At 42.8% G+C, this 17793-nt stretch overlaps 2 protein-coding genes and 1 pseudogene across 8 annotated transcripts in view; 1 reads left to right on the forward strand and 2 right to left on the reverse strand.

Annotated features, from left to right (window-relative positions):
- Positions 1–2030: 2030 nt before the first annotated feature.
- LOC129831200 (E3 ubiquitin-protein ligase RNF139-like) lies at positions 2031–8485 on the reverse strand. Its single transcript, XM_055894322.1, has 2 exons — positions 8109–8485; positions 2031–4352 (listed from the first exon to the last, which is right to left on the reverse strand). Exons 1-2 carry the CDS (start codon positions 8269–8271, stop codon positions 2500–2502), a joined length of 2016 nt encoding a protein of 671 aa, XP_055750297.1. The 5' UTR covers positions 8272–8485; the 3' UTR covers positions 2031–2499.
- A 613-nt stretch (positions 8486–9098) lies between these two features.
- On the forward strand, positions 9099–14943 carry LOC129831202 (NADH dehydrogenase [ubiquinone] 1 beta subcomplex subunit 9-like; annotated as a pseudogene).
- A 138-nt stretch (positions 14944–15081) lies between these two features.
- LOC129831199 (protein MTSS 1-like) overlaps positions 15082–17793 on the reverse strand; it is a 52856-nt gene continuing 50144 nt past the window's right edge. For all 7 annotated transcript variants that reach the window (XM_055894321.1, XM_055894320.1, XM_055894319.1 and 4 more), the window contains one exon: positions 15082–17768. In XM_055894321.1, coding sequence (XP_055750296.1) covers positions 17143–17768 — 626 coding nt within the window. In that variant the 3' untranslated portion in view covers positions 15082–17142. The remainder of the gene's footprint in view (positions 17769–17793) is intronic.

Here is a 17793-nt window from a genome sequence, read left to right on the forward strand (position 1 = left end):
CTAAAAATGTTAACAATGAGGGCTTCGTGTTGACATGATTGGTTGACGGTAGGTGGGACGATACGTCCTGTATAAACACAAACTCACTTCCTTGACAATAGCTCTGCTCCGCTAAGCGCAAGAAGTGAGGGGGTGCAATTTTTGTTGTTGTTGTTGCCCGAGTTACAGACACTATATCGGTCCACTAACACTCTTAAAGTGAACTGACAGCATTTTATATTAAAATCTGTTCACACCCCCAGGAAGAATGACACCTTTAAAAAAAAAATCTGACAAGCAAGCACGTAGATATGGTCATTTTCATAAATTCTTAGAATGTTTGGGAATTACGTATAGTAAGGCATTTGTGAAAATTCTACAGCAATAGAGCGGGAAAGCGGCCGTGCGTTTGTTCAATTAATAGACAGTTCAGTAAATAAAACATCTGTCTCGTCCAGGAGTCTACGCAGACCGGTCCACCATAGCAAATCAGAGCTACAGTAGGCATTTACGTAAACAAGCCATTTGCCACACAGGCCTGCCATCATTCACTTTGAACTGGACTGTGTTTACAGCCAGTTGCAACAACACAACCTTTAGATTAGAATGCATTCACCAGAAGCCACAAATACACCTGAATGGATTTCTGAAAATATGTAAATACCACGGGAGTCCTCTTAGATTTAGGAACTTTACAGTCTTACTGATCAAACAACCATGAAAGGGTAGTCTCTCGCTAAGTTATGTACATCAACAACAAGATAAGGGACATTAGCTAAACTATCTCAAACGTTCAGCTAGTTGCCCGTCAAAATTGCAGTGATAAACGATGGGGAATTGTAGCCTACTCATCCGTCTGCAGCTGCCTGCCAATGCATTAATTATTGTCCCAACCAAGCGCCCACGCCGTCTAAAGTTGGCTAACTTGCTAACTACTTCCAGACACAAATGAAAGAACGCCTCACTCTGACCATTTTAATCGCCCTAGTAGAGCTGGTTAGGCTGTTTACATGTTATCTAAAGCGTTCATGACTAACTTACTTTTCTTGCCTATGTTTACTGACACCGGTCATATCTAGCAGGTGTTGGGCGTTCGTAAATTCAGTTATTCTGCGCTCTGACACACGCAGACGAGAGCGCTCTGAAAATCAGTGTAGATAGCCTGAGTGAATTTGCGAATGCAAGAGATGTACTAACTGGATAACAGTTGTTCAAGTTCTTGCTAGCTAACCAAATGACATCTGCATCTCTAGCCATGTGCAGCCACCGAAAAACGATATGAGGGGAATAAGTCAGTCACTCACCCACCCACTCCTCCAATGACATGACATCCTCCTAGCAGCTAGCTATCTAGCTAGGCTCCGTGTTTTTAGCTTGGTACATAAATTTATACACTAGCCTATTAGCCACGGTAATGACTGACCTGTGATCATTGCCCTTGCTAGTTTGATTGACATTCCCAGCCTTCGTTACATTCGTCCGTTTTTGTCCAAAATATTGAGTCATTGAAACTGAGTGCATCCCGAATGGAGGTAGCAAACAATGTACCAGGCCAGCTGTGATTTACAACCCGATAGCAATATTTTGTGGACTATCAAGAAATGTATTGGTGAATTATATTAATCTGGCAGTCAACTCCATCCATCTATTCTGCCAACTATGCCTAAGTGTACATCATGGAATGTTGAGGAAAATATAACCTATTTTTAAAACCTCTTAAAGTTGGTTTTATAGCATAAACTGGGAATTTGATAATTTTTACTGATATTATGGTTGTCTGTTTCATATCTGCAAAGTAGTTAAAACCCAGTGCACTGCTTTTGTAAGGGGAAAAAACGGCACATTTTTTAGTTTTAAAATAGTTTTTATTCATATTTTTCAGGGGCAGCACCCCTACTCCCCGCGGCTATGGCTACAACTATTTGAAGTGAGCTAGTTGAAATGCAGAGATCACTTAATTAACACATGGTCTGATCAAAACATGGTGCAATTTCAGTTCCAAGGTATGACTCAAACATCTGTTGAAATCGAGTAAAGTAGAGTCAAAACACTAGTTTGAATACAACATCTTTTCTAAGGGAACGTGTATTTTTATTACATGTACAATAACGTACACAATTTAACCAAGGTCACACAAGAGACCAGTAGTAATGATAAGAGGTATATCAGTGATTACAGTAGCACGTCACGTTTTAATTAAACCTCTTCTTAGCGCGGAGCTCTTGGCGCTGCGTAACCCCTCTCGGCTCCTAGCTTACCTTCTTTCAGCAAAACAGCAAACACACGACCAACGGCATCCCTACAAAACACGAGGAATGTGGGTCTCACACTGAACTGCACCTCTTGGGACACCCAACCACCTAGGCACACTCAGTCATTGCAATTACACCTCTGCAGCTAGCCCAAAGACAAACAAGAAAGGAAACAAATCTAAAAAGAGAAAATAAATGACATCCCTGATATTGAGAAAATTGTTTTTAACTTAAATATATATATAATATATTTCTCTCTATATTCTGATCAGTCCCCATTAGAGTCTGTGTCATCATTAATATAGTCTTCCTCTATAGGCGTTTCCCTGTTCTGTGTCCCCCACTCATCCTCGTCATACTCAATACTGTCATTATCCTCCAGTAGTTCATTCTCAGGCTCAGCTCCACCTGCGGCTGCTTCGTCCTCTGCCCCGCCGGGCTCTGCAAACTGGCCCAGATCCTCACCTGGAGCCACGTAGCCGTTGTTGTTGGAGAAGGGTGCCTTGTCCCGGACCTCCTCCTCAATGTATACCTTCTGGTGGCACATGGGACATGTGTCCTGAATGTAGAGCCACTTACGGAGGCAGAGTGCGTGGAAGTAGTGTTGGCATGGGGTGATGCGCGCAGACGTGGCAAACTCCTGGTAGCATATAGCGCAGACGTCCTCAATGGCGCGCAGCTGGTCGCCCTTCACCTCCGGCAGGGAGTTTATCTTCTTGACGGCCGTACGGCGGTTGATGAAGGTCTTCCAGCCGTTCTTGGCCTGCAGGTAGATGTTGAAGTAGGCGTGGAGGCACATCATGCAGGCGCGGATCTTGCTGCCCGCCTCGAACATCATGGTGTAGGCGCCGTTTCCAAACATGATGACGCCAAAGACAAACTCAATGACGCTGCCCATGGAGCGCACGTAGTAAACGTAGTCATCCAGCTTCTCCCACAACACGTTGTAGTAGCCATCCACCATAAAGAGGCCGTAGACCGTCAGCGACACCACCACCTTGAGGCAGAGCTCCACGCAGAAGGCAGTGACGGCGAACAGCCAGGTGTTGAGGGCATAGTAGTGCCACAGGGCGTAGCTGAGCACAACAGGCAGCACAAAGAGACAGAGCGACACCAGCAGGACCGGAAAGTGGCGGCGGAAGGAAGAGACGTGCGAGGCACTCAGCGACATGAGCACGGGGTCCGTCATGCCATGGATGAAGTGCAGGATTGCAGTCAGCAGAAGGCACATGTTGCGGCTGAGCCGCACCAGCCGTTCCTCAGGGTCCAGGCCACTGAGGCCCGTTTGCAGGGCCAGGATGAAGAAGAGAACGGGTGCCACGAAGCCCAGCCGCTTGTCCTCCTCCTCAGTGGAGCCGATGAATGCTAGGATGCTGAGGCCCAGGTAGTGCGCGATGGAGGAGATGACGGCGCTCATGCCCAACACTGTCAGCATAGAGTCACAGCCGCTGATGATGAGGTTGCTGAACAGGTCCCAGAAAACGTCCCACGTCAGGTAGCTGTGGTCGCCGCTCTCGTGCCGCACCACCTTGACCACGTAGACCAGGATGATGGCCTGCACTGTCATGCGTGTGAACCAGAAGACACGCAGCACGTCCGGGAAGCGGATCCTCTTCCAGGTGTCCTCCACCAGAAGCTGCAGCCCGTAGATGCGGTACATGTGACGCACCAGCAGGTAGACGTAGCGGCAGGAGTAGTAGAACCACTTGAGCTTAAGGGCCAGGCACACAGCTGTGTTCAGAGCCAGAGCCAGGCCAGAGGCCACCGCTACCAGTTGCCGTACGTCCACGGGAAGCTCGATTATGAGCCCCAACAGCGGAATCATGATATCCAGGACCATAAGAGCAGCAAACACAGACTGAAGGTTTAGCAGCACCACATAGCCCATGCCAAAAAGGAGTTGCACCACGGCCATGCCCAGCCATAGGGTGGGCCCATTTCGTGGTAGGAGTCTGAAGCCCAGCGCTGATTTGTAGTAGGCGCTGTAGAAGTCTATGTGAGATGTGGCGTGGTAGTTGATAAGAACGGCCGCCACTCCCAGGAGCACAGCGAAGAATAGTGTGTAGACCTTGAATAGGGCCTTCTGTGATAACACCAGGACCACACTGGAGACCGTGATACCTGAAAGAAATTGAAACCAGTGTCAACATACAAATTGTTTCTGCACTGCATGCAACAACAATGTTTTACCTTCATGCCATCACGAGAAATAAACCCCCTACTGTATAACAAGTATTGATTTATGATAAGGTTTAGAACTACAGTTAGCTGGAGAAGAATCAGTCATTTGGCAGTATCTTACTGTTTAGGCAAACTATTTGCCAGAAAATACCGACCCTACCGTTAATCTTCGATGTATCAGTGTGGATAAAGGTCTAATGGAGTACAGTGGCATATCCCATCAATACATCGGTATGTTTTCCGACCCATATCTCACACCGGCTCCATGGTGTCTTAATTAATGTAACCATGATTGCGTTCCTACCACAGTGCAGCTCAGTGTAAACAATCACAACGGTAGGGTCGGTATCTTCTGGCAAGGCAAACTAAAAATGTGTCTGAAAAACATTACATAGGTCTAAATGACATGTTTGCAAGGAGAGAGTAGTATGGTACACTACATGATCAAAAGGTATGTGGACACCTACTCGAACATCTCATTCCAAAATCATGGGCATTAATATGGAGTTGGTCCCCCTTTAGCTGCTATAACAGACTCCAGTCTTCTGGGAAGGCTTTCCAATAGAAGTTGGAACATTGCTGTGGAGACTTGCTTCCATTCAGCTACAAGATGATTAGTGAGGTCAGGCATTGATATAGGGCGATTAGGACGGCTCGCAGTCGGCGTTTCAATTCATCCCAAAGGTATTCGATGGGGTTGAGGCCAGGGCTCTGTGCAGGCCAGTCAAGTTCTTCCACACAGATCTCGACAAACCATTTCTATACGGACCTCGCTTTGTGCATGAGGCATTGTCATGCTGAAACATGAAAGGGTCTTCCCAAAACTTTTGCCACAAGTTTGATAGCACACAATAATTTAGAATGTCATTGTATGCTGTAGCGTTAAGATTTCCCTTCACTGGAACTAAGTGGCCTAGCCTGAACCATGAAAAACTGCCCCAGACTATTATTCCTACTCTACCAAACTTCACAGCTGGCACTATGCGCATTGGGGCAGGTAGCGTTCTCCTGGCATCCGACAAACCCATATTTGTCCATGGGACTGCCAGATTGTGAAGGGTGATTCATTACTCCAGAGAACGCATTTCCACTGCTCCAATGGCGGCGAGCATTACAGCACTCCAGTCGACACTTGGCAATGCGGCTGCTCGGCCTAGAAACCCATTTAATGAAGCTCCCAATGAACAGTTATTGTGCTCACGTTGCTTCCAGAGGCAGTTTGGAACTCAGTAGTGAGTGTTGCAACCGAGGATAGACAATTTTTACAATAACAGAACTTACAGTTGACCAGGCAGCTCTAGCAGGGCAGAAATTCAAAGAACTGACTTGATGGAAAGGTGGCATACTATGACGGTGCCACGTTTTAAGTCACTGAGCTCTTCAGTAAGGCCATTCTACTGCCAATGTTAGTCTATTATGGAATGCCGTTTTGGTCTTTACGTGTCAAAAAAGATACCCAATAAGCTTGTTGACCAATCAGGACCTGGATATGACTGCATGTCATAATAATTTAACACTTTCATTAATTTTGTACATAGTTATTACACAGTGGTTACACTATCACTCGTATTTCATGTCACAACGATTCATCGATATGTATGCTATGATGCTGGTAAAGTTGTCTCGCGCACCTGCCCTTCCCCAAGCTCTGGACAGTGCTGGTCGTAAAAAAGCTAGCTAGCTGATGGATGCAAACAATGTTCTTCCCCAAAAACACAGCAAAACGACAATCTGTTTCAGTAGCCATATAGCTAGCTAGCTAACTATATAGCTAGGTGTCATCTAAAATGACCCTAATTTATAAGACAGTTCTTATTTGATTAATGGTGGTCGGACCCATCTATGTGAAGCTAGCCACAATAGTGGACTTTGCGGTTAGCCTTCAGAATAAAAGTATGTAATTGACAGTGATGCAATTGAATAGAAATAGATTTATGTCATAATTGAATAGATCATGCTAAACGAGTTTGGAATGTTATATAAAATCAAAATACACTTTGTTAATTTGACAAACAAAATCACACGGGATGTATTATACTTTAGAACTGCATTGGGGGCATACTTATTTCACTGGTACAGCATTACCTATGGATTGTGGATCAATGACATGGGGTATCAGTCTACTCAGTGACACCCAGAGAACATTAGCGTCGTAGCTCTTATTGCAGGACTCTGACACAACTCAATTGAGGCACATTTATTGTCAACCTATGTGTATTGAACACTATTCCAGAGGAAAAACAATACTGCGTTGATGTTTTGAAGTCTGATAACTCTGAGGAGGACATTGGGAAAAAATATTGGGTGTTGAGTAGACTGATACCCCATTTCATTGATCCCCAATCCTTAGGTAAAGCTGTACAGTGCAATATGAATGTCAATACACACAATAGGCTGACTGGGGGCTGATTTCACACACTCAGTCTCGCGATAAGAGCTACAACGCTAATATTTGCGTAAACTCTGCACAGTTGTGTTCTGTGGGTGTCACCAAGTAGACTGATACCCCATTTCATTGCTTCACATTCCAACCTTGTTTAACATCATCTAGTCTAAATATGGCATGATTCCACCAATTGTAACCTTCTGCATCACTTTCAAAAGAGGTACTTTTATTTTGAAGGCAAACCGCAAATTCCACTAATGTGCCTAATCTTTATTGTGGCTATCTTCACAGCACCTAACCCGGCCTGGTCGAGCCTCACTAGCCAGATGAAGCTAGCTGGCTGCTTATTACGTTAACTTTGGGCGGTCGAACAAATAATGCCTTATTACCAAAGCGGTATTGTAAACACATTGTTCGTGGCCAGTGTGTGTTTGTTTGCAGACTTTTTTAGTACAGTTTGACAGTGCTACTGATAGTAAAATTAAAATTTGCAAATTCAGAACACACAACATAATTCTGTTATTTGACAAAGCTTATTTAACGCGTCAACTAGTGTTATGACATGCATCTAAAGACCCAAGCGGCGTTCCATAGTCTACGGAGATTGCATGCATGTGTGCTCAATTTTATACACCTGTCAGCAACGGGTATGGCTGAAATAGCTAAATCCACTAATTTGAAGGGGTGTCCACATACTTTTCTATATATAGTGTAACTTGTATACTAGGTAGGTAGGCTGTTTGTCACGCAAACATTGTGTTGGAATTGAGGGCAGTAAGTATGCCTCAAAAAGGCGCATTGAGTTCCGCAAGCTAGTTAGACGTTTGTTTGACATCTAAACATGTTTGTCTGACAGTATTGACAGGCCAAAATGAAGGCCACACCGTTAACTATTTGTCCTTTATGGACACAGCAGGTTTAGCCTATTCTTCACAAGTTTACTAAATACTGGGCCATAAGTAAAATATCTTAAAACACCTGGCTGGCATTCATTTGTCTGATAGACAGGCATTTAACCAAAATATTAGTTAACACGTTACTTAGTTGGCTAGCTAACTGTACTAGGAAGCATACAATTCGTTGAGGTAGTTGTTAGCTACCTAGCTGGCTAACAACTGCGCAAAACAAGGTCTTCAAGTTGTTATCGCTGGTAAATCGGCTTTGGAAGGAGTGAGTGGACTGTAGTCGAGGCCCTTCGCCATTGACGTGACGCGGCTCATCCACCCTGATGTGTACAATAGTAACTAGCTAGCTATCAAGAGGGTGGTAGTTGCTCGCATGTAGGGGTCCAAAACGAATAATTATCTTACCCATGACTCGGATTAAAATCTTCCCCGCTGTCCCGGCCCATCCTGACCCAGGATCATAGTAAGAGTTAAAAATGGCGTCGATAATAAAGATGCAAGGGACGCGAAGTGCCACATCCAGCACGGTCAAGGCTTGTTGGCCGATCCGGACATTAGCTGATGCCATGGCTTACGATGTAAGTCCTTGGAGGACTCTGTCACTCCGTTTTAGAGTTTAAAAACCCCAGCTTCTGGCTTCTTTCGGTTTCAACTTCCCACACGTTATTTAACCGGGTCCGTACAATCCGCCATCTTCACCTGTTGCTATTCAAAGAACGCGGAAGTTGCTACTCTTTTTGAACCCCCTCGGACACAGATAGAACGAGACACATATTTCACCGGATGTACACATGTGAAGCATCCGGTTGGCGTTTCCTTTCCTTACCAAATATGGTGGTGAGAAGAAGCCCAGTGGCCGGCTGTGGGAAAAGATGGAGCAAGATGGATTTGGCCGACTTGTAGCAAATGTTCTCATATATGAAACATTTGATCTCGATACAGTTTTCTGTTTTCAAAACTATAATATGTTAAGAACAGAGTGGACGAAGTGTTGTAGATTTTACCCTTTGCCAAAGTTTCTTAAAGTTGCGTTTTTTAGAAGGGGTGCAAAGGGCGAATTGAGTTATTGCACACGCGAACGTCACAGAGTAGGCGTTCCCTAACGGAAATATGCAAATAAGTCATAAAACGCGGCAATAGGCTTTCGCTAGCTCGTGCTTGGCTCTGCCCACATCATTGCTTGTTCTTCCACACTAGGATTCATTTCTCCCAATTGAAACGACAGGCCGTGGCCTATCTTGAGTTATTTATAAAAAATCTTTGCCTCGGACGTGAAAAGGTGTGGCCTGTGACGTTGTCGACGTGCCGTATGGCACTTTGAAGACAACAGGGAACTCGGGGAGAAAGGAGGTCAAATCATAACGTCAGTGATATTCAGGGCTGAAGTGGGTTAACTGAACAAGGCAGTTAACCCACTGTTCCTTGGCCGTCATTGTAAATAAGAATTTGTTATTAACTTATTTGCCTAGTTTTAAAAAATCTAACCACAAGTTGGAGATTTCCGAGTTCCCAGATGTTTTGAATGAGATATTACAGCTGTTGAATATCTGGCTTTCAGCAGCTTTCAGTAAATCACTAATAACATTTTAATGTATGTTTTTGCAATCGATGATGGTTCACTTCCAACTCTCCCTGTAACATAATTAAATACATGAGGGGGTTCTTGCTCAATCTAAACACACACAGATCAGTCAAATGACACCTAGCATGTTGATTCATATAGGGGCCGATTTAGACTTAGGAAATGTACGCCTTTCCTACGCACCTCTCAGTATTTGGTATTCAGACTACCTTATCCAGTCACATAATGTGCTTTGCAGGTGTGGCTACCTTGCGTGCTCTGATCAATTTCATTCAACTACTGAAAACCCTCCCACTTGCTGGCCAACAGATTTTCTCGTGGAGTTTTCATTCAATAGGGGTTTCATCACATTTATCTTAAACCATCCCTTTAAATACATTGTACCTTATAGTAAAAATATTGTCGACAGGCTCACTAGAATATTTTGAGAGAACTGGGTTCATATTAGGGATCAATGAAAGAAAGCCATCCATCTATATGCATGTTCGTCTGTTTCATCAGATTTAAAAATACTCATCTTGTAGATTATTTAGGTTTAGGAAAGTATTTATGAATCATAAAAAACAGGTTTGGAGGGCCTGTTGCGAAATTAAAGAAAACAGTGGTTTGATTCATTCTAAAAATGGCCACATTCAGTTCTTCAACCCATGGTTATGTTGGAAGGTTAGTGTACATGGAATTACAATAGAGAGAATAGTGTACAATAGTAGGCTATACCCTTGTCTATTGCCTGCACCAACCATGGAACTGTGTGATTGATAACACAGCCAAGTATTGCGCCATGTGTTGGGTTGAAACTGTTACAGCTTGGTCTTCACTCCATAGCGATTTAATTAGCCTTTGTCTTTTTTTATATTATCAACTGTTACTAATGATCCTCGGCAACAACCACACAGCCATGACAGCGTTTACAGAGGAAGCAAATTAAGGTAAATGAAACAATGTAATTAAATGTAATGATAGTGTAAACTTTACCAACAGAAGGGAACTAACAGTAAATTGGCAGTTGAATATGTGTGGTTATTAGGCCTACTGATGGTCAATACTGATAGCGGCTAATATTTAACATATAAGAAATGAGAGTGCCCATCCCTGCAAGTTAAAAGGCCGTACAATTTAAATTCTGCATAATGGCACAGCATTTCATAAACTTTACTGTGGGAAAGTTGATATGCGTCAGTTTGCTGCCATGTGACTGTTTCACATTCGTGTCCAGCGATTATAAGGTCAAATAGATCTTAAACAAGTGTAATTTATATTTACAATTCACTTACCCAAACGGATTACTCATTTCTTATCAAGTTGTAAATTACAGTGCATGGAGAATGATGTTATTTCTCTTGGAAAAAGTTAAGTATTCTGAACAAAAATGTAAATGCAACAATTTCAACGATTTTACTGAATTACAGTTCATACTGTAGGAATTACTGTAAGGAAATCACTCAACTGAAATAAATAAATTAGACCCTTATCTATTGATTTCACATGACTGGGCAGGGGCACAACCACAGGTGGGCCTGGGAGGATATAGACCCACCCATTTGGGAGCCAGTCCACCCACTGGGGAGCCAAGCCCAGCAAATCCGAATGAAATTTTCCCCACAAAAGGGCTTTATTACACAGAGAAATACTCCTCTGTTTCATCAGCTGTCCAAGTGGCTGGTCTCAGACTATCGTGCAGGTTAATAAGCCGGATGTGGAGGTTCTGGGCTGGCGTCGTTACACGTGGTCTATGATTGTGAGGCCAGGTGGATGTACTGCCAAATTCTCTAAAACAACATTGGAGGCGGTTTATGGTAGAGAAATTAACATTACATTCTCTGGCAACAGCTCTAGTGGACATTCCTGCAGTAAGCATGCCAATTGCATGCTCCCTCAAAACTTAAGACATCTGTGGCATTGTGTTGTGTGACAAAACTGCACATTTTAGAGTGTCCTTTTATTATCCCCAGCACAAGGTACACCTGTGTAATGATCACAGTGTTTAATCATATGCCATATCTGTCAGGTGGATGGATTATCTGGGAAAAGGTGAAATGCTCACTAACAGGGATGTCAACAAATTTGTGCACAACATTTGAGAGGAATATGTTTTTTGTGCTAATTGCACATTTCTGGGAACTTTTATTTCAAATCATGAAACATGGGACCAACACTTTACATGTTGTGTTTATATTTTTTTTCAGTATAGATGCTTTTTCCACTTGGAACCGGTAGGTTCACTAGACCTTATTCATGGTTTCCTCGTGTTATAAAGGTGGTGGAATTATTAGGGAATTAAGTCAAGGTTAGAATATGCCGTATCTGTAGACACACCTCCGCCACACCTTAATTTATTCAATCTCCACCCCAAACGACTAGCGGATGAATAGCATGCTATTCTCAGAATACGCATAGAGAGAAAAGTGCATAAAAAGGGAATTACATTTAATTTACAACCATTTAACCCTGGTCGTAATTCCCCCCATACTGATTTGAGGGATGACTTAAATTCCTCATGGAAAAAAGTGTATTTAATTATGAGTATCATATTTTTGGTTTGACTCCAATTGAAAGAACTTTCTTATGCCATGCTAACTTAATTCTCCATACAAAGTTTGCGATAAAGCATTTTCTAGGACTTCACTGATTGACACCAGCAAGTGCTATTATGAGCGGTTGGAACCTGTTGGAAGATGGTGTAAACAAACTACTTTTGAAGAGTAGCATGAAATGCTCTTCCCTAGGGGAAAAGGGCATTTTCAAATGAGGTCAAGGAAAATGTATTTCAGGAAATGTAATCAGCTTCCGGTAAAGAACACTTTAATAGTGTTGTTGTAAATGGTGTTTGCGCTTTCCACCGAATCCTCATTCCTTGCAGCAGCCATGACCTCAAGCACTTGTCTGGAACAGAAAGGTAAAGAAGGGATTGATATCACAAAAATCAGATATCATCCTGAACAACAACCATACATTCAGTTATCACAGGGTTAATCAAATCAATGCAGCTGGTAATGCTCAGATTAGCATGAATGAATGAATGAATAAATCTAGTTTCAGTCATCACTATAACATACTGTATGCCAGGGTTCCCCACTTTTATTTGGCCCCCAAACTTTTCTGAACAAAAAAAATAGCTATTTCATTTTTTACATTTTCATTGAACATAAGACTGTACAAACACCAGGAAATCAGCTCCAAGTGATTTTAATTTAGAAAATCTGTTACCAATTATTCCCACGCATAATAGAGACATGATCGTATACAAATGTACGTGTTGTGCTTCTTGCCGTCAATTTGACAACTTAATTTTAATTATGTTCCGGCCCCCGTCCTTCAAATTGGCCCGCGGCTGAAGTTGATGATCCCTGCTCTAGAGCATTATCAGATATCTTTCCCATTTTATGTGCGCAACGTAAGTGTAAAACGTAATGCCAAATCGCAGACATCCAATGTCCCACAATCCTCCTCGCCGCCGAAACTGACAGCAAAAACAGTTTAGAATTATAGTGACAGGAGACATAAAATGGCCACTGCTTACCTTACTCACAATCAAAAAGTCTTGAGGCACCTTGAATCACGGTGTATTTTTTAGGTACGCCAATGTTGTTGTCGTTGGGATGATGTTCAAAGCTCGTATCGACTGCATGGAACCAACTAGAACTACAATAGCTTGCTAGGTAGGTCACCCTCTGTTTTCCCGTGGGATTAACGTTACACTCGCTGACATGCTATCCAGCTGCTGGACAAACAAAATTAGCTAGCTAGTCGTTAGCCAACTAGTTAACTATCTGTTCAAATTGGTGCTCTGTAACGTTACGCTGATAGTGTGTTTAACGTTAGTATACACACCTGACTGAGTGTAGTAGCCTGTTATTGTTGACACTAACCGAGGTACTACCCCTACGTATTTGGTTTACAGAGATAAATACCGCTTTTACGCGTGCATGTGAAGGGCACGCTTCGAGAAGGAAATGGTCAAAGCCACTATGATGCAGGAGAGGAGGAAATCTGGTCTAACCAACAACCGCAGCCTTACCTCTTCTCTGACTCTCCAGGAGGAACTTCCTATGAAAGATATGAAATGTACAAGGTAGCTAACTAAATTAGGATGTGCGTTGCGGATACATACAACTGATTCTCAAATATACCCCCAGCATGTTATTGCACCTCGTGAAAGTGACAGGCACGTTTTAATTTTCGTCAAAAACAACTCTATATTGAAGGAGTGCCTTTGATTTGACTGCACATGCGCAGTTCGGTGCGAGAGACCGTTAGACCCAAGGATGTGTTTCTGTGCATGAGTTTGCTTGCCAACGTCCCCATGACATTGCCTACCAGCGTGAACTTGGATTTCTGTTGGAGAAGTAGTGTCTTTGTGATCTTCATACGGTACGATCTTTGCTTATACTTTTTTTATTTTTTAAGTAAGATCTTCACAAGTGCCTCGTATAGTACCATACTATGTTTTCTGCCGAAGGTCTGGACCTTATGGCACAGGAGGTAATGTGCTTGCTCTAATTACTGGGCTGCTGATTCAATCCTCTTTGCTGTTGACCCTCAAATGCTGCAATAGTGAAGCCATGCATTGTCTGTTTCTGATTTATTGTATTGTTTTTGCAGGTCCCTGAATGGTGTCTAGATCACTGGCATCCCTCAGAGACGGCCATGTATTCTACTTTGCCAAGAGGGAGCAGTGGAAGAACCTGCGAGAACAGAGCTGGGACAGAGAGGTAGGTGAGGCTACAGTCCTTTTTCCATAAATGGAATTCTGTCCATTCTCATATGTTCTTGTGAAAGTAAAATTTTCTGTGCTAAACAAAGCATCAAAGTTAAAGAATGCATGGTTTGATGTTCACAATTTTTAAAAACATTTACATTTTAGTCATTTAGCAGAAGCTCTTATACAGCGCGATTTAGTGCATTCATATATCTTTGTATTTGCTGACAAGCACACTCACCAATAACCTACATCTTCCAAAAAGGGCCTGAGTGGGAAGTCTGGGAATGTTTGATTTTATGCAATTTTCTTTCAAGGCATAATCAGGCTCTTGGCATATTTTCTTTTTAAGTTCTTCAATTACTTTCTTCCTGTTGGATTAGAAATATGACAGATTAACAATGTTCATATTAATTAAATAACCCAATGAATCAATTGAGTATACTCATGTCAGACTGCCTTATTAATCAATCTACATGAATTGTTGAAATTTGCACTGTTGGTGGTGTCATCTCGATTCAGGTCCAGGAGCTGCAGGGAGTGACCCCTGCCATTGGGCCCAAGTCGGAGGCCCTACCCCCAGCCCGCAAGGACGGCGACCTGCCCCCTCTGTGGTGGCAGTACGTCACCCGCCCCAGGGAGCGCCCCGTCTAAGAGCCCCCGGATGACACTACCTGGTGATAACGCCATAACAGCACATGGCAGCTCACCACAGTACCTTCTACCACACAACAGCATGCAGATTCACCTCCTTGTGAATTACTGTCCCTCTAAAGATATTGATATAATGGAGTAGTTTTGGAAGAGGTTGCAGTATGCTTTGTCAGAAGGTATTCCACCCTGCCTGAATTTACAGTAATTATTTAGTTGTAAAAGCAGGTGACTTTCAAATGTACTGTAGCTGTTATTTTCCTGTACAAGGACATCTGTTTAAATAAATGAGTATAATTATTGGGAAATGCTTGATGTCTCTTGATATGCATTGTGCCGTATCTTGAGCAAGTGATACCGATTTTATGATCTCCATTCATTGTCAGGAAATCGTACTACAACAAATAAGACATTTAGAAAGCAGAAAATCAAAAACACTTTTAGAACCTTTTTCAACAGACTTACATTCTGCTACATCTTTATTTTTAGCTGAAACAACTGTTACATAGAAAATAGGAGACAGAATTCAGGAACTGAACAATTATCTTAGAACGCCAGTGGTACAGAAAGAGGTCAACTCTGTCCAAACATGTCTCTAGGTCATCAACAGACTTGAGTACTAAAGTGTATGTCAATCTATCCCAATCTGCGTCCCAATGCTCCTTCCTTTCATTGCCTCTTTTCCCTCTTGTCAATGGACTTCAAGATGAACAGTTTACATCATATTACTTTTACCTGTCATATATAGGCTAAGACCTCTTGCATCTGGCCATGAAGGAAATGAAACTGTTGCAGACCATTGGGACAAAACCTTGTATTTACAAGGAGTGAGTCTTTTACCATGACCAAAAACAAACTTATTACTTCTAACCATTTAGCATACATAAGATTTGGCAATGTATCGCTACATCAACGGGGGAACTACAGTATATTACAGCTAAGTTTTACATGGACTATCAGACCATTGTATAGAATAATTGAGTCAGGAGCTATACAGGATTTTTAGCGTCATGTGCATATTGTTGCATCGGCCACACTTTATTTTCCCCTGTTACCTATCTTTAGTTTCCCCTGTCTTGAATGGAAAAATAATCAGGCTTCAGTCATTATGCAGAAAGTCCAACTGCTCTTAAATGGGGGAAATGTGTTGGGATAAATAGGTTCAGTATAAAAACGAGCTTTGACACTTAAGAGTAAAAAATTGAAAATAACATGCATTACTCTATTTAGTTTAATGGGTTGTCTTGAAATTATGTTTGACAGTACCCCTGAGCTACAACTTACACACCACTAACTAAAGTATGGCGTTCGTGAAAAATAGTGGAAAAAAGAACGTTTTGGATGTCTATACATATTAGGCATTGTCATCTTGTGAAATACTTTAGGTAGTCGCTATAGTGAATTCTGACTTCATTCAGCTGACGGTGCTGAACACAAGCTAACACAAACTTGACTTTGTAACCTTTCCAACTCTTTTTTAAACATTTACTAATACTATTAGTTTATTGTGTTTGAATGAGTTGTAGTTACCAGTGATCACCACTAGAATAGCTTTCACAGAGTACTAGTATTTTCACAGCAGGACGAGCACTTTTAACGATTTCCATTTACATTTGCGTATGAATCCTCTGTATGACATTTAGCACAGCATCACTTATATTGAAATAAATGATCAATCTCAGCGTAATGGGAACTTCTCTAATAATAGAGAAAAACATTAAATTAAATAAGACTTCTATTCTATAGCCACCAATCAATGAGTGCTTCCACTGACAACTGAGTTGCATTCAAGGTAGAAACCTGTGCAACATATTACTATTGACAAATGATGTAACACCCATTGACAACCACTGAGTAGATTGTTAAGGATTGCAGGTCCTTGTGTCCTTTGTTGACTAAGAAGCTTCCTATTGACAGTGGGATGTATTTAAACATTTTTGTTCTCATTCTTTTGGAGTCTAATTTATTGGGGTGCAATTAATTGCGGTAGAACATGCAAATTTATACATTTTTCATTGGTAAAAGAAAATAGAAAATATTTGATATTACAGAAAAGTAAAATACCGCTTTCCATTGTGGTTATTTTCTTATGTACTCCTTTTCTGCACACAATCTTACCTTGTATGTATTTCTATACCTTCTATGTGTTTTCACAGAAATGATTAATCCTATTCAGTAAAATAAAGTCATTTAAGTTAATTCAGCTCGAAGCCTTTTGGCACCTTTCATGACAATGTACGGGCAAAAGGAGAAAGTACGAAGAGGAGCATCGAACGCAAAACATACAAACGCATCAAAATATAAATATGTACATACAAATAAAAGATTTTATATTTTTCGTAATTTGAAAATAGTCAAAGCAGTTGTCAGTCCGTTCCCTCCTTTCGTGCATATTTTCACACATCTAGACTCCCACCCTTTTCTTAAACCTATAGGGTGAAGACACTGAGTTACTGTATGTAGGTGATTGAATCTGCTCCATTGAGGGGAAGCCCGACCTCGCACTCTCACACTATTCGCGGCGCCGACCGGTCGTTGGACATCGTCTTCTTCAGTTTGACCCCTCGCCGTATGGCCAAGAGCACATCTTCCCCCTCACCGCAGCCAGGCTCCTCCTCCTGAACCTCTGGCAGGGCCTCACGGTCCCACTCTGACAGCCTACTACCAGGCTGAGGTGGGGGAGTGGGTGGATCGGAGGAGGCCTGAGCATCCCAGGGTGCCTTGGGAGACACCAAGCCGTTGTCCCCCGCTGAAGAGAGTGGGCTCAGCGGTCCCGCTCCCTCGCTCTCTCCTCTGAAGAACAACCTGGGGTGCTCGGGAACAGTGGGCGTCTTGACAGGGATCATGGGGGTCTTGATGGGGATGGGGCCCAGACCCAGGCCTCCGGAGGACCGCCGCAGGTTGGGCTTGGAGGACGGCGTGCGGCGGATGGTGGCCACCCCGGGGGTGACAATACTGCCGGGGGAGGGGGCCGTGGGGGGGATGCCCGCTGTGGAGGCCGGCCGCTTGGCCTGGAACATGCGGCGGTAGGACTGGCTGATGTCACTGTTGCGGGGGATGGTGGAGGACTTGTTGAAGTCGGGCTGGTCCGTCTCTTGGTCGCCACCCACGGAGAAGTAGTCGTAGTCGGACACTGGTGGGACGAGATGATATGTGGA

This window comes from Salvelinus fontinalis, chromosome 32, assembly GCF_029448725.1.
Source record: "Salvelinus fontinalis isolate EN_2023a chromosome 32, ASM2944872v1, whole genome shotgun sequence".
Classification (NCBI taxonomy): Eukaryota; Metazoa; Chordata; class Actinopteri; order Salmoniformes; family Salmonidae; genus Salvelinus; species Salvelinus fontinalis.

Excerpts from the sequence above, each read along its gene's own strand:
- LOC129831200 (XM_055894322.1), bottom strand. The coding sequence starts at position 8,271 with ATGGCATCAGCTAATGTCCGGATCGGCCAACAAGCCTTGACCGTGCTG. Across the intron at positions 4,353-8,108 it reads GATTTTAATCCGAGTCATGG|GTATCACGGTCTCCAGTGTG; the intron begins GTAAGATAATTA and ends AATTTCTTTCAG.